The following is a 26573-nucleotide window of genomic DNA, read 5'->3' as shown; positions in this document are numbered from 1 at the left end:
ATCAAGCCCACAATGCACCATGCTCCACTAACTGAGTGTGTGTGTGTATTTGTGTGTGTTGTAGTACTAGTTTTAAGTAGTGTGTAACTGTCTTCATGCAGGGCTCTCTCAGTTGGTGAAAACAGCAGGTTGTCACAGCAACCCTGGGAGAAGATGCAGTCTTAAACTGTGAGCTCATGAAACCCAAAGACGTGCTTCAAGTCACCTGGCAGAAAGTGACACCAGGGGCGACTGAAAATGTGGCCACCTACAACAATCGATTTGGAGCAGTAGTCAACCCACCTTTTCAGAGGAACGTGGAGTTTGTAGACGAGGGACTGCAGAACTGCTCTATCGTCATCAGAGGAGTGTCAAGAGGAGACGAGTCCTGCTACAAGTGTCTGTTTAACGCCTATCCAGAAGGAGCTATCAGTGGCAGGACCTGCCTCCAAGTAAAATCTGATAACATAATGTACTGTAAATGATTGAACCAGAACAACTTCTTCAGAACTTCAGGCAGCCATTTTATCCGATCATACATCCAATGTCTTGAAACCATTTATCAAAATGGAATCATTTACTAAATCATGTAAATTGGATCATTGTGGTCTCACTGTGAACTGTGTCTGTTGTCCTATAGAGCTGTATGGACCCTCACTCCTCATCACACAAACCAACAACAGTCACACTACTCTGTCCTGTTCTGCTACTGGATGACCTGTTCCTATAGTAACCTGGGACAACACAGAAATTCTAGAAAATGACCGCAATGGCCAATGTCACCCATCACAATGGAACTGTCACTGTCACCATAACCTCCACGCTGGCAGCATTCAGTGTACCTGACAAAGACACCAGGGTTGGCTGTGTGGTGTCACTGTTCTCTGGAGGTGTCACCAAGGACGTATCCATGGTTATTCCAGCTAGAACTCAAGCTTCATTTCCTGGTGAGAAATGGTTCAGTACATGTCTACAGTAACAACCAACATGCTGGTGTCATTCTGAAGTACTGTCTCTGTATGTTCTGTGCTAGGTGTACCTGAGGTCACTGATGGTGACAGGATCAGTGGTAAGTCATTAATCTAATGACCACAACTAATCTGACACTTATCTGTGAATTGTACCATTCTCATCTTGTCATCTTTCACAGTTAAGCCAACAGGGATTGGTGCAGTGATGGGTTCACTGTGAAATACAATAAGATGGTAAGTTTTACTGTTCAAATGACAGAGAAAATACTGTATTCATTTGACATTTATTGTAAAACTGATAAAAACAATATTTAGCCCAAATCCCACAGTCCATGACATAGAACAGGAAGAACCATCAACACTCAACCCTCAAAATGATGACCCTGAAATATTTGTATGATTTCAAGTAAACAGTGTTTGTACTTACTGTAGGTAAGAAATAGATTAGAAAACATTGAATTGTTTTTCAGCATCATGTGTCCCCCTGGAGAATATGTAACTGTAAATACCCACAAAGCAGTTAGGTCAGTACACTATTACAACAGAGGATTTGACTCTTATCAGCATCATTGCTGTTAATGTCTTTCAGGACCACAACAATCTCGAGTCCATTCTAAATGTAGTAGGACAACCTTATTGGGTCATCCTGGTAGTGCTTGAAACAGAGATTGTAAATGTTAGAGTCCAGTTGCAGAAGAGCCCTGTTCCTCAAGAGATGAGATCCTCTAAAATGGCTCAACCAGACTTCTAATCCATCTTTAGAATATTACAGTATATTCTAATTGTATGACAAAGGTCATATTAAATGCATGGTGACTAGCAAGATACAGTACTACTATTGATGAATGAGGATGAGAGTGTCTGGGAGTCTTGGGAGGATGAACAGTGTGCAGGCCTTCCTGTTCTTTATTAGTGTTCTTTATTAGCCCAGTTCCTACGTTTAGAAGGATGTGGTTATGACAAACATTTCTAATGAGACAGTCAGACAGATAGATGCACTGTGTTCTATATACATATATTGAACCTTTTTGAGTCACCTTGTTTTACAGTAAAATCCCCATTTAAAATCAGGACTACTTTGTTCTAGCTCTGTTTACAGTAACATCACAATCAGGGCTAGGTTGTTATAGCGCTGCACCAGGCTCACTTGGCTATGTGTGTAATATGTCAGCTCCTATCTGTTTTAAGAAGAGTTCAACTAATTAACCTTCTCAGCTAACCTTCTCAACCAGCAGAGTTAACTTTCACTTTTAACTTTCCGCCCAAAAGGTCCGTTTGTGATAGGTCCATTCAAGTCAGGTGGGAAATTCAAAATTCTTCATATGAGAACTCACATTGTCACCATGGCTCCTCTGCTCCACCACTACCTGTTTATTCAGCTAATAGTCCTCCCTAAAGGTGAGTTATATCTGTTTTATACATGATATACTGCATTTGTCAGCTTTTTATTTGAATTGACACAGTATTGCTGACACTGTTGCTTTTCTTTATGAAATGAGGTGCTTTCAAACCTGTTTAACTGTTCAAACCTATTTATTTCAATACTCTGCATTCATTATTTAATTTATCTTCCACTACACAGATAGACTAAAATATATACAGATAAATGACATTATGAATGTAGTGAAAGTCATTGTATAAACTGTATAGTGTAGTGAAATTCACTGTATATACTGTGTAGTGTAGTGAAATTCACTGTATATACTGTGTAGTGTAGTGAGAGTCATTGTATGAACTGTGTAGTGTAGTGAAAGTCACTGTATAAACTGTATAGTGTAGTGAAATTCACTGTATAAACTGTGTAGTGTAGTGAGAGTCATTGTATGAACTGCATAGTGTAGTGAAAGTCACCGTATAAACTGTATAGTGTAGTGAAATTCACTGTATATACTGTGTAGTGTAGTGAAATTCACTGTATAAACTGTGTAGTGTAGTGAGAGTCATTGTATGAACTGCATAGTGTAGTGAAAGTCACCGTATAAACTATGATTTAATCAGTGAACAAAGTAAGAGGATTGATCTATAGCCATAGTTCCTTATATTCACTGATGTTCACACATTCTGTAGTTGATGTTACTTTAATTCACCACATGAACCCATACTGTCAGTTACTAACCCATACTGCAGTCAGTTACTAACCCATACCGCTGTCAGTTACTAACCCATATTGCTGTCAGTTACTAACCCATACTGCAGTCAGTTACTAACCCATACTTCAGTCAGTTACTAACCCATACTTCAGTCAGTTACTAACCCATACTGCAGTCAGTTACTAACCCATACTGCAGTCAGTTACTAACCCATACCGCTGTCAGTTACTAACCCATACCGCTGTCAGTTACTAACCCATACTGCTGTCAGTTACTAACCCATACTGCTGTCAGTAACTAACTCATACTGCAGTCAGTAACTAACCCATACTGCAGTCAGTAACTAACCCATACTGCAGTCAGTAACTAACCCATACTGCAGTCAGTAACTAACCCATACTGCAGTCAGTAACTAACCCATACTGCAGTCAGTAACTAACCCATACTGCAGTCAGTAACTAACCCATACTGCTGTCAGTTACTAACCCATACTGCTGTCAGTTACTAACCCATACTGCAGTCAGTTACTAACCCATACTGCAGTCAGTTACTAACCCATAATACTGTCAGTTACTCAGATTTCTTGAAAAAATTATTCAATTTTAGAACAAGGCTGTAGCGTAACAAAATGTGAAAAAGTTCAAGGGGTCTGAATACTTTCCTAATGCACAGTATATACTGTAACACTTTCTATGAATCCCATATGCATGATGCATTATACAGCAGTATACATGTACTCATAATGCACTATGATAGGTTGATAATGCGGTATAAGCATAGTTATAGACACAAATACTCATTAAGTCTCAAAGTCTCCTAATGCATTATAATTCTAACCATAATGACTTAGAATATACAGCAACATAGTGCTTCATAATTGCTGGTCACTTTTTCCTCAAGGATCATACAGCATTATAATGACCGTCAGTGTGATGCATTTTTATACATTCTTTGTCAATGAGCAGCACATCATCTTTCTCATGGTGTGTTATAGCATACTTATTAGCCACTATAACAGGGGTACTCAACTACTATTTGAGAAGGTCCAGTCACACAGCTTTCTGAGGTGACAAAGGTCCAGATGGATATTGTAATATATCGGCATAGTAACAAACCCCAACCTCACAACCCATGCCACCCCAAACTGTTCAAACTGTTCACACCCCTCTTGTTGGTGGAGAGAACATTTAGAAGTTTTTAAGCTAATTTCCTGCAATTCTACACATTTTGACATGTCTTATGTGTGTTCATATGATACTGTACCTGAGTGATTCAACTAAATGCCGGTTCCTTGGGGGTCGAGGCCCCTGGTCACTTAATCTGGCCATGACAACTACAAGATGTAGATAGCTGGTTAGCCTAACTTACCTATCTAGCTGACTTGGGCTAGTAGTTGATCAACTGGATATTTCTGACAGGTTAGAAATAGCTCTGTCAGGGAATGACATAAGAGGAAACCTGCCCGTGCACTACAAACATTTTGAAATTGCACCTTTGTTAAAGGAATTTTATATCTTTGATGATAATAATCAAGAATCAATTCGCCTTGACTAATGCCCAAGGTTTGTAAGACAATGGGTTAAAATAATTAGGCAAGGACTCAGCTTTCTGCAAAAGGTATCTGTAGCTTTTATTCAGAGAACGTTCTGAGGTCAGGATAACAAAACAGTCATTATATAGTTCTTGCTTTCTTACGCACATGCATTTACACACAAACTGTTGGTGACCTGTCTCCCCCACAAACTTCTCACCCTCTTTATCACTCTCCCGAACTCGCCTGTTCCTTTCCCTCAAGATAAGAAATGCTTTGAAGCTTCCACTCCCAGAACCATCTGTCTCCTGGTGTCCCTTGTAATTGCATATACACATTCCTTTCCCTATCACATGGTTCCTGAACTTTCCAGAACTAATCGAACTTATCTATCCCTACATTGATCATTACATTGATTATTCATTAACCATTCTGTATGACTAATAATTCATCATGGTCTATTGATTCATTTACCTTTAATAGATAATTCTCTTATCAACCTTGTTGATTCTACTATTGCAGCTATCAACAGCAGTAAGTTGAAAGCCTGACTGAGTTCCTAAAAAGATCTTGGGACTCGCGGTCCGTATTAATAGGTGGGGTCCGTATTCTAGGTGTGGATCTGGACTGCGGTCCGCCAGTTGATTATGGCTTCACTATAAAGTCATCTTTGACTGCTTTATGTAAAGTGATGAAATGCCTCATAATAAAGTGATTGTCGGCTTTCAGTGAAGTGGAACTTTCTGCACATTTCATGATGACATCACACAAAGATGTTTCATTCTGTCTCACTCAACTTTATTCAAACAGTTACATAACACAACGCTACGCATCGCAACACAACGCTACACAAAACAACACTACACTACACTACATAACAACACTACATAACACTACACTACACTACATAACAACACTACATAACACAACACTACGCATTGCAACACAACGCTACACAAAACAACACTACAATACACTACACTAAACTACGCAACACAAATTGCCTCAAAGTCATACAATTGGCACTTTGGCCCTCCTGCACATTGTATTAACATAAATAGTCAAAAACAGAAAAAGGCAAAGCCCTGTGCGACAAAACCTATAAATATATATTTAAAAAATATGTCTTCATGCAGGGCTCTCTCATCTGGTGAAAACACAGCAGGTTGTCACAGCAACCCTGGGAGAAGATGCAGTCTTAAACTGTGAGCTCATGAAACCCAAAGACGTGTGGGAAGTAACCTGGCAAAAAGTGACAACTGAGGCGAATGAAAATGTGGCCACTTACAGCAAACGAGGTCCCAATGTCAACCTACGTTTTAAGGGGAAAGTGGAGTTTGAAGACGAGGGACTGCAGAACTGCTCTATTGTCATCAGAGGAGTGTCGAGAGGAGACGAGTCCTGCTACAAGTGTCTGTTTAACACCTTTCCAGATGGACCTATCAGTGGCAGGACCTGTCTCCATGTAAATGGTAAAATCTGATAACATAATGTACTGTAAATGATTGACCCAGAACAACTTCTTCAGAACTTCAGGCAGCCATTTTATCAGATCATACATCCAATGTCTTGAAACCATTTATCAAAATGGAATCATTTACTAAATCATGTAAATTGAATCATTGTGGTCTCACTGTGAACTGTGTTTGTTGTTCTATAGAGCTGTATGGACCCTCACTCCTCATCACACAAACCAACAACAGTCACACGACTCTGTCCTGTTCTGCTACTGGACGACCTGTTCCTATAGTAACCTGGGAAGACACAGAAATTCTAGAAAATTCCACAATGGCCAGTGTCACCCATCACAATGGTACTGTCACTGTCACCATAACTTCCACGCTGGCAGCATTCAGATTACCTGACAAAAACACCAGGGTTGGCTGTGTGGTGTCACTGTTCTCTGGAGGTGTCACCAAGAACATATCCATGGTTATTCCAGCTAGAACTCAAGCTTCATTTCCTGGTGAGAAATGGTTCAGTACATGTCTACAGTAACAACCAACATGCTGGTGTCATTCTGAAGTACTGTCTCTGTATGTTCTGTGCTAGGTGTACCTGAGGTCACTGATGGTGACAGGATCAGTGGTAAGTCATTAATCTAATGACCACAACTAATCTCTGACACTTATCTGTGAATTGTACCATTCTCATCTTGTCATCTTTCACAGTTAAGCCAACAGTTGTTGCAGTGATGGGTTCACTGTGTTTCATTGCTGTGTGCTGTGGAGCTGTGGTACTGTGGTGCAAACTGAGAAATACAATGAGAAGGTAGGTTTTACTGTTCAGATGACAAAGATAAAATACAGTATTAATTTGACATTGATTGTAAAACTTACAAAAACAATCTTTAGCCCAAATCCCACAGTCAATGACAGAGAATTCTCTTCAATTATAATCACTGTCGTGTATATCCCCCCCCAAGCAGACACATCGACGGCCCTGAAAGAACTTCATTGGATTCTATGTAAACTGGAAACCACATATCCTGAGGCTGCATTTATTGTAGTCGGGGATTTTAACAAGGCTAATCTGAAAACAAGGCTCCCTAAATTCTATCAGCATATTGGTTGTGCTACCAGGGCGGGCAAAACCCTAGACCACTGTTATTTCCGCAACGCATATAAGGCCCTCCCCCGCCCTCCCTTTGGAAAAGCTGACCACGACTCCATTTTGTTGCTCCCAGCCTATAGACAGAAACTAAAACAGGAAGCTCCCACCCTCAGGTCTGTTCAACGCTGGTCCGACCAGTCGGATTCCACGCTTCAAGATTGCTTCGATCACGTGGACTGGGATATGTTCCGCATTGCTGTGAACAACAACATTGACGAATACGCTGACTCGGTGTGCGAGTTCATTAACAAGTGCATCGGTGATGTCGTTCCAACAGCATCTATTAAAACATTCCCCAACCAGAAACCGTGGATTGATGGCAGCATTCGCGCAAAACTGAACGTGCGAACCACTGCTTTTAATCAGGGCAAAGTGACCCGAAACATGACCGAATACAAACAGTGTAGCTATTCCCTCCGCAAGGCAATCAAACAAGCTAAGCGTCAGTATAGAGACAAAGCGGAGTCGCAATTCAACGGCTCAGACACGAGAGCTATGTGGCAGGGTCTACAGTCAATCACAGACTACAAAAGAAAAATCAGCCCCGTCGCGGATCACGATGCCGTGCTCCCAGACAGACTAAACGACTTTTTTGCTCGCTTTGAGGACAATACAGTGCCACTAACATGGCCCGCTACCAAAACCTGCAGGCTCTCCTTCACTGTAGCCAACGTGAGTAAAACATTTAAACGTGTTAACCCTCGCAAGGCTGCAGGCCCAGACGGCATCCCCGGCCGCGTCCTCAGAGCATGCGCAGACCAGCTGGCTGGTGTGTTTACAGACATATTCAATCAATCCTTATCCCAGTCTGCTGTCCCCACATGCTTCAAGAGGGCCACCATTGTTCCTGTTCCCAAGAAAACTAAGGTAACTGAGCTAAATGACTACCGCCCTGTAGCACTCACTTCTGTCATCATGAAGTGCTTTGAGAGACTAGTCAAGGACCATATCACCTCCACCCTACCTGACACCCAAACCCACTCCAATTTGCTTACCGACCCAATAGGTCCACAGACGACCCAATCGCCATCACACTGCACACTGCCCTAACCCATCTGGACAAGAGGAATACCTATGTAAGAATGCTGTTCATCGACTACAGCTCAGCATTCAACACCATAGTACCCCCCAAACTCGTCATTAAGCTCGAGACCCTGGGTCTCGACCCCGCCCTGTGCAACTGGGTCCTGGACTTCCTGACGGGCCGCCCCCAGGTGGTGAGGGTAGGTAACAACATCTCCACCCCGCTGATCCTCAACACTGGGTCCCCACAAGGGTGCGTTCTCAGCCCTCTCCTGTACTCCCTGTTCACCCACGACTGCGTGGCCATGCACGCCTCCAACTCAATCATCAAGTTTGCAGACGACACTACAGTGGTAGGCTTGATTACCAACAACGACGAGACAGCCTACAGGGAGGAGGTGAGGGCCCACGGAGTTTGGTGTCAGGAAAATACCCTCACAGTCAATGTCAACAAAACAAAAGAGATGATCGTGGACTTCAGGAAACAGCAGAGGGAGCAGCTCCCTATCTACATTGACGGGACAGTAATGGAGAGGGTAGAGAGTTTTAAGTTCCTCGGCGTACACATCACGGACAAACTGAAATGGTCCACCCACACAGACAGCGTGGTGAAGAAGGCGCAACAGCGCCTCTTCAACCTCAGGAGGCTGAAGAAATTTGGCTTGTCACCAAAAACACTCACAAACTTTTACAGATGCACAATCGAGAGCATCCTGTCGGGCTATATCACCGCCTGGTACGGCAGCTGCTCCGCCCATAACCGGAAGGCTCTCCAGAGGGTAGTGAGGTCTGCACAACGCATCACCGGGTGCAAACTACCTGCCCTCCAGGACACCTACACCACCCGATGTCACAGGAAGGCCAAAAAGATCATCAAGGACAACAACCACCCGAGCCACTGCCTGTTCACCCCGCTAACATCCAGAAGGCGAGGTCAGTACAGGTGCATCAAAGCTGGGACCGAGAGACTGAAAAACAGCTTCTATCTCAAGGCCATCAGACTGCTAAACAGCATCACTAACATTGGGTGGCTGCTGCCAACATACTGACTCAACTCAAGCCACTTTAATAATGGGAAAATTGATGTAATCAATTTATCACTTGCCACTTTATATTATTTATATTAGATCATGTTTACATAACCTACATTATTCATCTCATATGTATATACTGTACGCCATACCATCTACTGCATCTTACCATCTTGATGTATTAGATGTATCACTAGCCACTTTAAACAATTGCACTTTATATAATGTCTTCATAACCTACATTACTCATCTCATAAGTACATACTGTACTCTATGCCATCCTGATGTAATGTATCACTAGCCACCTTAAACAATGCCGCTTTATATGTTTTCGTACCCTACAATACTCATCTCATATGTACTGTATGCGAAGAAAATGATGTAAAAAGATATATACAAGGGACACGACAGGACAAAGACGTCTGACTGCTACGCCATCTTGGATTACAGGGTAGCCACTCCTTATCTGATGACTAAGCTACTGTAAACTTTGATATCCTGTGATTGTATTGAAATGTGTACTGAGTCATCTGGTAGAACTGTAGGTAGCCTAGAGTTAGAGAGGCGGACCAGTAACTAGAGTGTTGCTGGTTCGAATCACAGGTCCGTCAGGAAATACAGTATGATGCTGCACCACAGTATGATGCTGCACCACACCACATTTCTGACATGCATTTTTCTGGATATTTTTCTTGTTATTCTGTCTCTCACTGTTCAAATAAACCTGCCATTAAAATTATAGACTGATCCTTTCTTTGTCAGTGGGCAAACGTACAAAATCAGCAGGGGATCAAATACTTTTTTCCCCCACTGCATATACTGTACTCCATACCATCTATTACATCTTGCCTACGCCGTTCGGCCATCACTCATTTATATATTTTTATGTACATATTCATATTCATTCCTTTACACTTGTGTGTACAAGGTAGTTGTTGTGGAATTGGTAGATTACTTGTTAGATATTACTTCATGGTCGGAACTAGAAGCACAAGCATTTCGCTACACTTGCATTAACATCTGCTAACCATGTGTATGTGACAAATACATTTGATTTGATTTGAGAACAAGAAGATCCATCAACACTCAACCCTCAAAATGATGACCCTGAAATATTTGTATGATTTCAAGTAAACAGTGTTTGTACTTACTGTAAGTAAGAAATAGATTAGAAACACTGAATTGTTTTTCAGCATCATATGTCCTCCCTGGAGAATATGTAACTGTAAATACCCACAAAGCAGTTAGGTCAGTACACTATTACAACAGATGATTTGACTCATCAGTATCATTGATGTTAATGTCTTTCAGGACCACAACAATCTCCAGTCCATTCTAAATGTATTAGTACAACCTTATTGGATCATCCTGGTAGTGCTTGAAACAGAGATTGTAAATGTTAGAGTCCAGTTGCAGAAGAGCCCTGTTCCTCAAGAGATGAGATCCTCTAAAATGTCTCAACCAGACTACTAATCCATCTTTAGAATATTACAGTATATTCTAATTGTATGACAAAGGTCATATTAAATGCATGGTGACTAGCAAGATACAGTACTACTATTGATGAATGAGGATGAGAGTGTCTGGGAGTCTTGGGAGGATGAACAGTGTGCAGGCCTTCCTGTTCTTTATTAGTGTTCTTTATTAGCCCAGTTCCTACGTTTAGAAGGATGTGGTTATGACAAACATTTCTAATGAGACAGTCAGACAGGTAGATGCACTGTGTTCTAGATACATATATTGAACCTTTTTGAGTTGTCAGAGTCATATTTCTTCCCCAGTCATATGTAAGATGATTTACACCTGCACCAAACATTACATAATGTCGCTAATAGTGTTGTTTTTTTTTGAAATTGCACTTTAGTTTTGAGAGATGAGGTTTGTCAGTGAGGAAATATCATCTATTAGAACACAGCACCACCTACAGTTGGCTTTATGACACACCAGGAATTTAACTTGAATCCATTTAAATATGATAGCACTTGTGTTAATGTGAGGTTTATGCTGTTATTATTACATACTGTACCTATAGTAATACAGATACATGGATGTTTTACCTCCTTTATATCAATACAATGTATGAATGTATTTGAGCCCTTAAAATATAATGGTGACGATAACAATGTTTTGCACTTTGATTGTTTGATATACTGTACCTTGTTAACTAGATTTAAGTGTATCAAGTTTGAGTTCCTGTTTGTATTTATTTTAATCATGGATGTTGCTTGTTGTGTTTGACCCCACTTGATTTGACACTGTTTATAAATCAGGCTACTATTCTCACTTGATCTGTATAATGTTTTATATTGTTTAAGATTCAAAAGCATTCTTTAAATATATTGTGTTCTCCCAGTTTGATATAAAACTATACGCTATATTTAAAAAAATCACCCATTGTCACCTTGTTCTACAGTAAAATCCCCATTTAAAATCAGGGCTACTTTGTTCTAGCTCTGTTTACAGTAACATCACAATCAGGGCTAGGTTGTTATAGCGCTGCACCAGGCTCCATTGGCTGTGTGTGTAATATGTCAGCTCCTATCTGTTTTAAGAAGAGTTCAACTAAAACTGGTAATACACCAGCAGAGTTTACTTTCACTTTAAGGGGAGGGGCTTCCGCCCAAAAGGTCCGTTGGTGGGAAATTCAAAATTCTTCATATGAGAACTCACATTGTCACCATGGCTCCTCTGCTCCACCACTACCTGTTTATTCAGCTAATAGTCCTCCCTAAAGGTGAGTTATATCTGTTTTATACATGATATACTGCATTTGTCTGTTTTTTATTTGAATTGACACAATATTGCTGACACTGTTGCTTTTCTTTATGAAATGAGGTGCTTTCAAACCTGTTTAACTGTTCAAACCTATTTATTTCAATACTCTGCATTCATTATTTAATTTATCTTCCACTACACAGATAGACTAAAATATATACAGATAAATTACATTATGAATGTAGTGAAAGTCACCGTCTAAACTGTATAGTGTAGTCAAAGTCACTGTATAAACTATGATTTAATCAGTGAACAAAGAGGATTGATCTATAGTCATAGTTCCTTATATTCACTGATGTCCACACATTCTGTAGTTGTTACTTTAATAATTCAACACATGAACCCATACTGCTGTCAGTTACTAACCCATACTGCATTCAGTTACTAACCCATACTGCTGTCAGTTACTAACCCATACTGCAGTCAGTTACTAACCCATACTGCTGTCAGTTACTAACCCATACTGCTGTCAGTTACTAACCCATACTGCAGTCAGTTACTAACCCATACTGCAGTCAGTTACTAACCCATACTGCTGTCAGTTACTAACCCATACTGCTGTCAGTTACTAACCCATACTGCTGTCAGTTACTAACCCATACTGCTGTCAGTTACTAACCCATACTGCTGTCAGTTACTAACCCATACTGCTGTCAGTTACTAACCCATACTGCAGTCAGTTACTAACCCATACTGCTGTCAGTTACTAACCCATACTGCAGTCAGTTACTAAGCCATACTGCAGTCAGTTACTAACCCATACTGCTGTCAGTTACTAACCCATACTGCAGTCAGTTACTAACCCATACTGCTGTCAGTTACTAACCCATACTGCTGTCAGTTACTAACCCATACTGCAGTCAGTTACTAACCCATACTGCAGTCAGTTACTAACCCATACTGCAGTCAGTTACTAACCCATACTGCAGTCAGTTACTAACCCATACTGCAGTCAGTTACTAACCCATACTGCTGTCAGTTACTAACCCATACTGCTGTCAGTTACTAACCCATACTGCTGTCAGTTACTAACCCATACTGCAGTCAGTTACTAACCCATACTGCAGTCAGTTACTAACCCATACTGCAGTCAGTTACTAACCCATACTGCAGTCAGTTACTAACCCATACTGCAGTTGTTACGCCCCTGAAAAAGGGGAGAAATAATCACGAGAGTGATACGGTATTGTTTCCTCAACGAGAACTTTTACTGTAATCATTTTACCAAAGTAACACATTTTACACAAGTAACACATTTTACAAAACAACAGATCTACAGGAAAGAGCTAGTGTTGTAGGGTACAAGGCTTATTCAAGTCACAACAGTATACTTACTCTGTAATTCACTGAAACATACACTCATTTCAATATAACTGTCAAGCACAAAGCTTTAACTCAGTAAACCATAACTCAATTTCTCAACAGTCAATAAAGTGTTTGAAAAACCCTTACACAAATAACACCACAACATATCTTATTAGCAACGCACATGTTCATTCACATGTTCATTCACGATCGACATAAAATGGCAGCTACTCTCAGTACGAAGCTAGCCTTAGCTGCAACCGAGCAGGGCTCATATTACTCTGCAAACGTAACTAACTTTCTCAAGATGTTACCAAGACACACCTTAAACACTCTTGACATGTTAGCGAATTATTACATTTAAATGACTCAGTTTTATCATCAATATCGTACCTGAAAAAGGGGAGAAATAATCACGAGAGTGATACGGTATTGTTTCCTCAACGAGAACTTTTACTGTAATGAGGAAAAGACCGCGATTTCCCCGCGAACTTAGGTGGAGACCAGAGCAATCGGTCTCAGACTCATGGATTAAAGAGCATTTAGTAGATCACAGATTAACACTTTTCCCCTTCAATTAGGCACCACAAAATAAAGTAATCAATATAACGTTTACACATTCCTTTTACAATTCTTACCTTTTGTACACTTGATGGCTTTTAACTTTAACACAATTATATGAATGTTATCCATCTCTATCAACTAATACAGAATGCATGATCTTTTTAACCTTAGATGTTTTAAGATCCTCACATACTATGAACTTACTAATACTTTTTAATGTATAACAGGCTATTAGTATTTCCTTTAACCTGTCACACTCTCCCCGACAAAATAAATGTTGTCCCAACATTACCAACATTGTCTTCTTCAACAGTCTGTATGCACTGGACCTAGGAAATCCTCTTCTGTAAGGTAGTACTTGAGCAGAGGTCAAGGGTCACAGTTCAAATATAACTAACAAATTATTTTCACAGTCCATATCTGTTGACCAGCTGTATAAACAGTCCATAAGCAGTCTTTTCTCATACTATTGATCAACAGTCCATCACTTTTAATGGTCTATATGCATAGTCTGCAAATTGTCTCTTGTGACAGTCTGTGAAATCAGTCAGTAGTCCATGGTCAAACATGTCAACTCTGTAGCCTCATGTTTGCTGAAGCCCATACATGTAAGGTGGCTGAAAGTAACATTGCTGTAGTGATGGCAGCCATGGAACCATTCCTGGTGCAGAGTAGACAGGGAACAACTGTGGCTGTGGCTGGATACTGTAGCAGGAAGGGATACCAAGATGATCATAGTTGATACGTCTTGGAGGGTGTCTCTCTCTTTGTGGCAGCTGGTAGGCCGGTTCCTCAGGTTCAGCAGCAGCAGTTAATGAAGGAAAGGCACTTGGTGGACGATCATCAGGCAAATTTTCAGCAGGCAAGTTCATCTCCTCAGCAGGCCGGTCTTTAACTGTTGTCTCCTCCAGCCGCTTTTCAACCAGAGGCTGTGCTGGTTGCGTATCAGGGACTGGCACGGCAACTGTCTGTTTCACTGGCGGGGGCCTGTGTTCCCACTCTCTCGCTGGTTCAGCATTCCTCCCCTCAGGTACTGTAGATGTGGGAACCTGTAGCGGCTCATGATGAAGGTCATATTCATCACCGCTGTCTTCATCAGAATCTAGAGGCTCTGATTCAGGCTGATGTCTCCTTTTTTTCTGACTTTTGTCATCTTTGGTCATTTCTGGTTGCGTCTCAAAAGGTAAGTGGTCACAGGACATGAGCAGGTTTCTGTGCAGGACCCTGGAGCGTCCCCTACCCTTTTCTGGTCTCAATTCATAAATCGGCAGGTCTGAACCCATTTGTCTCACTACTGTGTGAATTGTATCTTCCCAATAGTTACGGAGTTTTCCTGGTCCTCCTCTTGGTGTCAGGTTTTTAATCAGAACTCGCTCGCCAGGCTGTAGCACTGAACTCCTAACTTTAGCGTCATAGTACTTCTTACTTCTGTTAGCGGCTTTCTGAGCATTTTCATTTGCAATGGCGTATGCTTCTTCCATCCCTCGTTTCCAGTTCTCCACGTAGTCTCGCTGGTTACTGGAACCTGCCTCTGTGCACAATCCAAAGAGCATATCAACTGGAAGCCTGGGTGATCTCCCAAACAGAAGATAAAATGGTGAATAGCCAGTCACTTCGCAACGGGTGCAGTTATAGGCATAAACCAGTTTATTCAGAGACTCCTTCCAGTTTGACTTTTGTGTCTCAGTTAGTGTCTTTAACATTTGCAACACTGTTCTGTTCATGCGTTCCACTTGACCATTCCCCATCGGGTGATAGGGTGTTGTTCTGGACCCCGCCATGCCACTGAGTTTCTTTAACTGATGGAACAACTGATTTTCAAATTCTCCCCCTTGGTCATGGTGGATGCGGGACGGGAACCCGAACTTCAGGGCAAAGTCATTGAAAATGAGATTTGCAGCAGTTTTACCTGACTTTGATGTGGTGGCGTAGGCTTGAGTGAAACGTGTAAAATGATCAACAATCACGAGGATGTACTCATAACCCCCTTTGCATCTGTCGAGATGAAGGAAGTCTATACATACCAGTTCAAATGGCTGTGTTGTCACAATGTTTGTCAGAGGAGCTCTTGTTTCATGGGCTGGCTTTTTCTGCTTGACACAGCAACAAGTTTTAGTCACATAGTGCTCGATGTCAGATTGCATATATGGCCAGAAGAAGCGGTCACGTACTAGTGATACAGTGCGGTCAGTACCTTGGTGTCCCATGTTATTGTGCAACTCTTCCATCACTTTACCTTTGTACTGCTCTGGTAGAACTAACTGCTTGCGGGCTGTAGTGATTCTGTACAGAATGCCATCACTGTCTATTGTCAATTTGTCCCATTCCCTGAATAGGCATTTTGTCTTTGGACTGCATTCCTTTTGCTCTTTAACTGGCGGTTTGGAACCAGACAGTTTGAAATTGAGCACAGGACGGATGACCGGATCAGATTCTTGTGCTTCTCTTATCCCATCTTTTGGGATCGAGCTGATTGTTGCAGTGGTTGTCTCACCTTCAACTGATACTGACATAGATGCAGCTGAAAGTAACCAAGGTACCACAGCCTCTTTCTGTACCTCAACTGCTTGTATCGTGGCGGCAATGGTGTCTGGTGGAAGCTCCTCAGAACATTCTTCCATCAGTGACTCTACATCCAGTGGCATTCTTGACAAAGCATCGGCATCGCCGTTCTCTCTGCCTGGCCTGTACTTTATTGTAAAGTGGAAATCAGCCAATTCTGCAACCCACCTGGAAGTGGTTGCGTTCAGTTTTGCAGTAGACAGAATGTAGCTGAGCGGGTTGTTATCGCTGTATACAGTGAAGGTCGGAGCATAGTACAAATAATCACGGAACTTATCAGTGATTGCCCATTTCAGAGCTAGAAATTCTAGCTTGCCCGAGTGGTAGTGATAGTTCTTCTCAGCTGCTGTTAAGGTTCGAGAGCCATAAGCAATGACCCTAAGCTTCGCATCTTGCTTTTGATACAGAACTGCTCCCAAGCCTTGGTGCGACGCATCAGTGTGTACAACAAATGGCTGAGTGAAATCAGGGAAACCTAAGACTGGTGGGTGAAGCAAACACTCAATCAGCTGTTCAAGTGCCTGTTGATGCTGGTCAGTCCACAGGATTGGCTTGTTTGAGGGCACCACATGACTTGCTTTCTTTGTTTTTGTTTTCCGTGGGTGGTGAGGTAATTTCTCTGAATCTGCTTTCAGGAGGTCATACAGGCAGCTGGCCCTCCTAGAAAAGTCTTTGATGTACTGTCTGTAGTAAGTGAGCAAACCAAGCATTTTTCTGAGCTGGCCCACAGTCTCTGGTCTGATTTCTTTCAATGCTCTTACTGCTTCAAAATCGGCTGGGTCAACTCGGCTGCCCTCTGCAGACACTATTCTTCCCAAATAACGGACCTGGGGTTTAAAGAGATCACACTTACTTGGTTTGAGTTTAATGCCATACTCTCTGAGACGCTGCAAAACTTTTCGCACATCATTCACATGGCTGTCGAAGGTTTTACTGAAAACTAGCGTGTCGTCCAGATAAGGAATGCAGATGTTATCCCGGAGCCCTTCCAAACACTCCTCCATACACCGCTGAAAAGCTGCAGGAGCGTTCATGAGGCCGAATGGCATACGTATCCACTCATAGAGTCCCCATGGGGTCACAAATGCTGTCAGTGGTCTGCTTTCTTCAGAGATGAACCCCTGGTGATACGCTTTTCCCTGGTCTAAGAGGGAGAACCAGGAATTACCACCTAAACTGTCCATGATGTCTTGGACCCGAGGGATAGGCTGGCGGTCGGGATGTGTCTTTCTGTTCAGGTCTCTGTAATCTATACACAACCGGAGGGTCCCGTCCTTCTTCCGAACGCACACGACAGGTGAAGAATATGAAGAGTTTGACTTCCTAACCCAGCCCTGGGCTATGAGGTCATAAAGGTAACCCTTCATCTCCTGATACAGTGGCCTGGGCACTGACATGTATGTGCGCTTGACTGGTTCAGAGTCCTTTAGAGAAATAGTCATTTTCAATCGTTCAATACAGCCAATGTCATTGTCTGATCTGGAGAAGGAGTGGCACTCTTCTCTAAGCATTTGCCTAACAACCTCTCTCTGCTCTTCGGTGAGGTGATTTAAACCTACTGGTGGATCCCACTGTTCAGTAGCAGTACATGGGGTTCGAACGCTTGTGTGATTCACTGTGGCTGGGGTGACAGTTTTTTCAAAGACCTGGGCAGGTAACACAGTCATAATGGTTTGTACTGTACCGATTATTGTGCGTCCTAGCAGGGCAATGTCGTGGTCAGTGGGGTTAGAGACATCAAGCATGACAACTGGAAAAACACCTTTCCTGACTCTGACTAGTGTGTCAAAGAACTCAAGGTCGTCTGGCCACTGCGGGTTCAGGTCTGGCTGGAAAAGCATTGTCATGTCCTCTTTGAAAGGCTGGGAAGCTACACGGCACTCAATCTGAATGCTACTGTGTTTTGGTACAGCAACCTTCTCTTTCTTGGTTTTCACTGCGTATTCATCTGTCTGTTCTGCGCTAACAGCCTGTATAAAAGCTCTCACCTTGTTTCTTTTGAGGCATGGGAAAGCTGTTTTTACTGTACTGTATTGTTTAGTCTTGTCGGTCATTGTCAGGATGTGCTCGATAACATTGAAACCTATGATGGGATGAGATAGGTGACAGCCTTTCATTACCAGCACTGGGATGATCAGTTCCTTTGTTTGGTCAGTTTCAGAGGCTAGCCGAAAAGTTGTTTCAATCCATCCCAGGTACGGCATTTCAGTCCCATTTGCTGCAGTCAACCTTAGATCACCAGGTGAGTCCAGGATTTCTGAAACATCTCTCAGCCTTGCGTTTGGGAGAGATTTCTCTTTCCATCGTTCATCGATGACCGATACCTGAGAACCTGTGTCCCATAGAGCTTGGAGGTGGTGGCGATTCAGGTGACACTCAATAAGGCACTGTCGGCCGACTAGCGAGGTGACCTTACGGGGGTGGCAACCTTGAGCTAGGGATGGTAAAGAGTGGGCATTTTCCTCTGTGCAGGAAAACCTTTCTCTGGTAGAGTCAATTTTCAGGTGAGTGCATTTTTCCCTATGTTTAGTCCAATGTCGGTTTTGACATACTTTGGAACAGCACAGTGTCTCTTTACATGATGAACATTGTTTCAGGTTCTCAAATGAATCTTCTCTGGCACAATTTGCACATTTCTGGGACTTTTTGGTAGCTACGGTTAACACTCGTCCCTCAGCGGTAACCCTTCCCCGTTTAAAGGGGCCTCTCTGGATGGTCTGACTCCCCGGATTTTGCATCCAGCTTGGAAATGTTCTCCACTCCCACATCGGAAGCAGTGTGTGCAGCGTGCATCTGTTCTGGCCTGCTGGCAGACAAAACACCTCCTTGGAGCTTGAGCAGAACGGTTGGTATACAGGTTAGGTGCATATTGCTGCTGCGCAGGGTCAGGTGCTTGGGGCTGACTGTAGTTGCTGTAATACTGCTGCTGGGAAACAGGTGGCTGGGGGTCCCTATCTGGCCTCCTAACTGGAGGTGGGGCATAGACACCAGGCGGGGACTGAAACATAGGCTGCCGTAATGTCTCCTTAATCTGAGCAATCTCTGCACTGAGACCTTTTAGAGAAGCTACACCTGTCTTAAGTTCAGCTAACTCTGTTAACAGTTCTGCGGGTATCTTAGCTTTGGCTTCCTTCACAGGACACTTTGCAGATGGCGTATCTTCTAACTGGACTACACTTACCGTTGTAGCAGGCTGTGGAGAATTAAACCGCCTTTTGTTTCGTCTTTCTATCTCATTAGCACAAGCAATGTTAAGCTTCTCTAGCAAAACCTCATCTGGTGTTTCGCTATCTAGCAGGAGAGGCTGCATGTCTATCCTGATACTGTCACTCTGGAGACCTGTAAGGACTGTGTGTAAACACATGCGCTGGACTAGAGCAGGGTCATACTTAAGCCCTGATTCTGACTCCTGGGATGCAAACAGTACTTTCTGCCTCAAATCTAAGACGCGCATCAGGAAGCTTTGAGGGGTCTCCTTGCTATGCTGTGCTTCTGAAGCTAGCTGTTTGTAAAGCTCTGTTGCACTCTTCTCTTGGAAGTGGGAACGCAGGATACATCTAAGTGTGGTAAGAGTTAGCTGGGGTTTACCTTCCAAGTAGCTGCGTAGCTGTGAGCCTGGAGAAATAGCCCTGACTACTGCGTCTACTATTTCTACCTCAGGATAGCCTCTGTTAAGTCCATTCTCGATCTGATGGGCAAGGCTGGAAAAAATCAGTTTATCTTTCTGGCCCGGTTCACCTATCTGACCAGAAATTTTAAACTCTTTGCGCCAATATGAGCTGGGCTGTGCACTGGGTGAGAGCGGCACGCTCACCTGAAGATTAGCATGGGGTTGGGGCTGACGCAGAGAATCACTGGCTTTGGCTGCAGTAATCTGCTCAGTTCCCACCCCTTGTTGTGGGGTTGCAGTTCTCAGTTCCTCTATTCTGTGATGTGTTCCGGCTGTTTCAATATCATGGTCAGTTTGCCCTGTTTTGTTATCTATGCCACTGATCATCTCTGTCATTTTGTCTTTAAGTAGCAACAATTCCGACATGCCGCCATCTTCTAACTCTGCAGCTTCCTCTCTTTCAAGGAACATCATAATGTGAGTCATCAATGATATGCGGGATTTGTCTTGAACATCTCTTCTCTGTTCACCTGAGATGTCAAGGAAATCACATATCTCTAGTAACTTGTCTTTAGTCAGGGTGCGCAATTCTCCTACTACCTCTTCCTGTAGTTCTTCCAAGGCGGTCGTCATGTTGACAGAACAGGAGGAACTTTTACTGTGCAGGAGTTGACTCTGAATTAGATGGTCCTTACTGTCTCTGATGGTCGATCAATGGCCTCAGCTGACACGTACTTAACCACCAACTTCCAGCTCTCCTCGAACAGCAACACTTTCCTCACTGCAGCCTGCCTGAGTTGTTATGTGGAGATTTAGCTGGCTCGGAATTCAGCGACCAGGATGTGGAAACTGGACATCTGAGCAGCAATCTCAGCGGAGCCTCCAAAAATGTTACGCCCCTGAAAAAGGGGAGAAATAATCACGAGAGTGATACGGTATTGTTTCCTCAACGAGAACTTTTACTGTAATCATTTTACCAAAGTAACACATTTTACACAAGTAACACATTTTACAAAACAACAGATCTACAGGAAAGAGCTAGTGTTGTAGGGTACAAGGCTTATTCAAGTCACAACAGTATACTTACTCTGTAATTCACTGAAACATACACTCATTTCAATATAACTGTCAAGCACAAAGCTTTAACTCAGTAAACCATAACTCAATTTCTCAACAGTCAATAAAGTGTTTGAAAAACCCTTACACAAATAACACCACAACATATCTTATTAGCAACGCACATGTTCATTCACATGTTCATTCACGATCGACATAAAATGGCAGCTACTCTCAGTACGAAGCTAGCCTTAGCTGCAACCGAGCAGGGCTCATATTACTCTGCAAACGTAACTAACTTTCTCAAGATGTTACCAAGACACACCTTAAACACTCTTGACATGTTAGCGAATTATTACATTTAAATGACTCAGTTTTATCATCAATATCGTACCTGAAAAAGGGGAGAAATAATCACGAGAGTGATACGGTATTGTTTCCTCAACGAGAACTTTTACTGTAATGAGGAAAAGACCGCGATTTCCCCGCGAACTTAGGTGGAGACCAGAGCAATCGGTCTCAGACTCATGGATTAAAGAGCATTTAGTAGATCACAGATTAACACTTTTCCCCTTCAATTAGGCACCACAAAATAAAGTAATCAATATAACGTTTACACATTCCTTTTACAATTCTTACCTTTTGTACACTTGATGGCTTTTAACTTTAACACAATTATATGAATGTTATCCATCTCTATCAACTAATACAGAATGCATGATCTTTTTAACCTTAGATGTTTTAAGATCCTCACATACTATGAACTTACTAATACTTTTTAATGTATAACAGGCTATTAGTATTTCCTTTAACCTGTCACACAGTCAGTTACTAACCCATACTGCTGTCAGTTACTAACCCATACTGCTGTCAGTTACTAACCCATACTGCAGTCAGTTACTAACCCATACTGCAGTCAGTAACTAACCCATACTGCTGTCACTTACTAACCCATACTGCAGTCAGTTACTAACCCATACTGCTGTCAGTTACTAACCCATACTGCTGTCACTTACTAACCCATACTCCAATAAGTTACTAACCCCTACTGCAGTCACTTACCAACCCATAATGCTGTCAGTTACTCAGATTTCTTGAAAAAATTATTCAATTTTAGAACAAGGCTGTAGCGTAACAAAATGTGAAAAAGTTCAAGGGGTCTGAATACTTTCCTAATGCACAGTATATACTGTAACACTTTCTATGAATCCCATATGCATGATGCATTATACAGCATTATACATGTACTCATAATGCACTATGATAGGTTAATAATGCAGTATAAGCATAGTTATAGACACAAATAAATACTCATTAAGTCTCAAAGTCTCCTAATGCATTATAATTCTAACCATAATGACTTATAATATACAGCAACATAGTGCTTCATAATTGCTGGTCACTTTTTCCTCAAGGATCATACAGCATTATAATGACCGTCAGTGTGATGCATTTTTATTCATTTTTTGTCAATGAGCAGCACATCATCTTTCTCATGGTGTGTTATAGCATACTTATTAGCCACTATAACAGGGGTACTCAACTACTATTTGAGAAGGTCCAGTCACACAACTTTCCGAGGTGACAAAGGTCCAGATGGATATTGTAATATATCGGCATAGTAACAAACCCCAACCTCACAACCCATGCCACCCCAAACTGTTCAAACTGTTCACACCCCTCTTGTTGGTGGAGAGAACATTTAGAAGTTTTTAAGCTAATTTCCTGCAATTCTACACATTTTGCCATGTCTTATGTGTGTTCATATGATACCTGAGTGATTCAACAAAATGTCGGGCCCTTGGGGGTCGAGGCCCCTGGTTACTTAATCTGGCCATGACAACTACAAGATGTAGATAGCTGGTTGGCCTAACTTACCTATCTAGCTGACTTGGGCTAGTAGTTGATCAACTGGATATTTCTGACAGGTTAGAAATAGCTCTGTCAGGGAATGACATAAGAGGAAAACTGCCCGTGCACTACCATATTTTAAAAGTGTACCTTGTTGATTCTACTATTGCAGCTATCAACAGCAGTAAGTTGAAAGCCTGACTGAGTTCCTAAAAAGATCTTGGGACTCGCGGTCCGTATTAATAGGTGGGGTCCGTATTCTAGGTGTGGATCTGGACTGCGGTCCGCCAGTTGATTATGGCTTCACTATAAAGTCATCTTTGACTGCTTTATGTAAAGTGATGAAATGCCTCATAATAAAGTGATTGTCGGCTTTCAGTAAAGTGGAACTTTCTGCACATTTCATGATGACATCACAAAGATGTTTCATTCTGTCTCACTCTTCCTTATTCAAGTTGCATAACGCTACATAACACAACACATCACAACACTACACTACATAACAACACTACATAACACAACGCTACGCATCGCAACACAACGCTACATAAAATAACACTACAATACACTACACTAAACTATGCAACACAAATTGCCTCAAAGTCATACAATTGGCAATTTGGCGCTCCTGCACATTGTATTAACATAAATAGTCAAAAACAGAAAAAGGCAAAGCCCTGTGCGACAGAATCTATAAATATATATATTTAAAAATATGGCTTTTAGCTGACTCTTTTCTCCAAGCGACTTACATTTTTTTATAGTATGGGAATCAAACCCACAACACCACCATGCTCTACCAACTGAGTGTGTGTGTGAGTGAGAGAAAGAGTTTGTAATGTACTAAGTAGTGTGTAACTGTCTTCATGCAGGGCTCTCTCATCTGGTGAAAACACAGCAGGTTGTCACAGCAACCCTGGGAGAAGATGCAGTCTTAACCTGTGAGCTCATGACACCCAAAGATGTGTGGCAAGTAACCTGGCAAAAAGAGACAACTGGGACGAATGAAAATGTGGCCACTTACAGCAAACGAGGTCCCAATGTCAACCTACCTTTTCAAGGGAAAGTGGAGTTTGTAGACGAGGGACTGCAGAACTGCTCTATTGTCATCAGAGGAGTGTCGAGAGGAGACGAGTCCTGCTACAAGTGTCTGTTTAACACATTTTCAGATGTACCTATAAGTGGAAGGACCTGCCTTCAAGTAAATGGTAAAATCTGATAACATAATGTACTGTAAATGATTGACCCAGAACAACTTCTTCAGAACTTCAGGCAGCCATTTTATTAGATCATACATCCAATGTCTTGAAACCATTTATCAAAATGGAATCATTTACTAAATCATGTAAATTGAATCATTGTGGTCTCACTGTGAACTGTGTTTGTTGTTCTATAGAGCTGTATGGACCCTCACTCCTCATCACACAAACCAACAACAGTCACACGACTCTGTCCTGTTCTGCTACTGGACGACCTGTTCCTATAGTAACCTGGGAAGACACAGAAATTCTAGAAAATTCCACAATGGCCAGTGTCACCCATCACAATGGAACTGTCACTGTCACCATAACTTCCACGCTGGCAGCATTCAGATTACCTGACAAAAACACCAGGGTTGGCTGTGTGGTGTCACTGTTCTCTGGAGGTGTCACCAAGAACATATCCATGGTTATTCCAGCTAGAACTCAAGCTTCATTTCCTGGTGAGAAATGGTTCAGTACATGTCTACAGTAACAACCAACATGCTGGTGTCATTCTGAAGTACTGTCTCTGTATGTTCTGTGCTAGGTGTACCTGAGGTCACTGATGGTGACAGGATCAGTGGCCAGTCATTAATCTAATGACCACAACTAATCTCTGACACTTATCTGTGAATTGTACCATTCTCATCTTGTCATCTTTCACAGTTAAGCCAACAGTTGTTGCAGTGATGGGTTCACTGTGTTTCATTGCTGTGTGCTGTGGAGCTGTGGTACTGTGGTGCAAACTGAGAAATACAATGAGAAGGTAGGTTTTACTGTTCAGATGACAAAGAGAAAATACAGTATTAATTTGACATTGATTGTAAAACTTACAAAAACAATCTTTAGCCCAAATCCCACAGTCAATGACAGAGAATTCTCTTCAATTATAATCACTGTCGTGTATATCCCCCCCCAAGCAGACACATCGACGGCCCTGAAAGAACTTCATTGGATTCTATGTAAACTGGAAACCACATATCCTGAGGTTGCATTTATTGTAGCCGGGGATTTTAACAAGGCTAATCTGAAAACAAGGCTCCCTAAATTCTATCAGCATATTGGTTGTGCTACCAGCCAAAACCCTAGACCACTGTTATTCTAACTTCCGCAACGCATATAAGGCCCTCCCCTGCCCTCCCTTTGGAAAAGCTGACCACGACTCCATTTTGTTGCTCCCAGCCTATAGACAGAAACTAAAACAGGAAGCTCCCGCCCTCAGGTCTGTTCAACGCTGGTCCGACCAGTCGGATTCCACGCTTCAAGATTGCTTCGATCACGTGGACTGGGATATGTTCCGCATTGCTGTGAACAACAACATTGACGAATACGCTGACTCGGTGTGCGAGTTCATTAACAAGTGCATCGGTGATGTCATTCCAACAGCGTCTATTAAAACATTCCCCAACCAGAAACCGTGGATTGATGGCAGCATTCGCGCAAAACTGAACGCGCGAACCACTGCTTTTAATCAGGGCAAAGTGACCCGAAACATGACCGAATACAAACAGTGTAGCTATTCCCTCCGCAAGGCAATCAAACAAGCTAAGCGTCAGTATAGAGACAAAGCGGAGTCGCAATTCAACGGCTCAGACACGAGAGCTATGTGGCAGGATCTACAGTCAATCACAGACTACAAAAGAAAAATCAGCCCCGTCGCGGATCACGATGCCGTGCTCCCAGACAGACTAAACGACTTTTTTGCTCGCTTTGAGGACAATACAGTGCCACTAACATGGCCCGCTACCAAAACCTGCAGGCTCTCCTTCACTGTAGCCAACGTGAGTAAAACATTTAAACGTGTTAACCCTCGCAAGGCTGCAGGCCCAGACGGCATCCCCGGCCGCGTCCTCAGAGCATGCGCAGACCAGCTGGCTGGTGTGTTTACAGACATATTCAATCAATCCTTATCCCAGTCTGCTGTCCCCACATGCTTCAAGAGGGCCACCATTGTTCCTGTTCCCAAGAAAACTAAGGTAAATGAGCTAAATGACTACCGCCCTGTAGCACTCACTTCCGTCATCATGAAGTGCTTTGAGAGACTAGTCAAGGACCATATCACCTCCACCCTACCTGACACCCAAACCCACTCCAATTTGCTTACCGACCCAATAGGTCCACAGACGACCCAATCGCCATCACACTGCACACTGCCCTAACCCATCTGGACAAGAGGAATACCTATGTAAGAATGCTGTTCATCGACTACAGCTCAGCATTCAACACCATAGTACCCCCCAAACTCGTCATTAAGCTCGAGACCCTGGGTCTCGACCCCGCCCTGTGCAACTGGGTCCTGGACTTCCTGACGGGCCGCCCCCAGGTGGTGAGGGTAGGTAACAACATCTCCACCCCGCTGATCCTCAACACT

The 26573-nt window shown here is 42.5% G+C and overlaps 2 protein-coding genes and 1 long non-coding RNA gene across 3 annotated transcripts; all 3 read left to right on the top strand.

The window, feature by feature from the left end:
* The first annotated feature begins 808 nt into the window (after nt 1-808).
* Nucleotides 809-1163, top strand: LOC115182098 (uncharacterized). Its single transcript, XR_003873622.1, has 3 exons — nt 809-926; nt 1013-1048; nt 1130-1163. It is a non-coding gene; the product is annotated as an uncharacterized LOC115182098 (long non-coding RNA).
* A 1072-nt stretch (nt 1164-2235) lies between these two features.
* Nucleotides 2236-11596, top strand: LOC115182113 (OX-2 membrane glycoprotein-like). The gene is made up of 7 exons (XM_029743771.1): nt 2236-2348; nt 5708-6043; nt 6232-6537; nt 6624-6659; nt 6743-6842; nt 7000-7025; nt 11592-11596. The coding sequence occupies exons 1-7, from the start codon at nt 2273-2275 to the stop codon at nt 11594-11596; spliced, it is 885 nt and encodes a 294-aa protein (XP_029599631.1). The 5' UTR covers nt 2236-2272.
* LOC115182112 (OX-2 membrane glycoprotein-like) lies at nt 11209-25291 on the top strand. Its single transcript, XM_029743770.1, has 6 exons — nt 11209-11972; nt 23834-24169; nt 24358-24663; nt 24869-24968; nt 25126-25151; nt 25260-25291. Exons 1-6 carry the CDS (start codon nt 11897-11899, stop codon nt 25289-25291), a joined length of 876 nt encoding a protein of 291 aa, XP_029599630.1. The 5' UTR covers nt 11209-11896.
* Nucleotides 25292-26573: the final 1282 nt, after the last annotated feature.

Source organism: Salmo trutta, unplaced genomic scaffold (genome assembly GCF_901001165.1).
Source record: "Salmo trutta unplaced genomic scaffold, fSalTru1.1, whole genome shotgun sequence".
In the NCBI taxonomy this organism is placed as follows: Eukaryota; Metazoa; Chordata; class Actinopteri; order Salmoniformes; family Salmonidae; genus Salmo; species Salmo trutta.
Note: the sequence above shows the minus strand (reverse complement) of the source record. Positions and strands in the feature narration are given on the sequence as shown.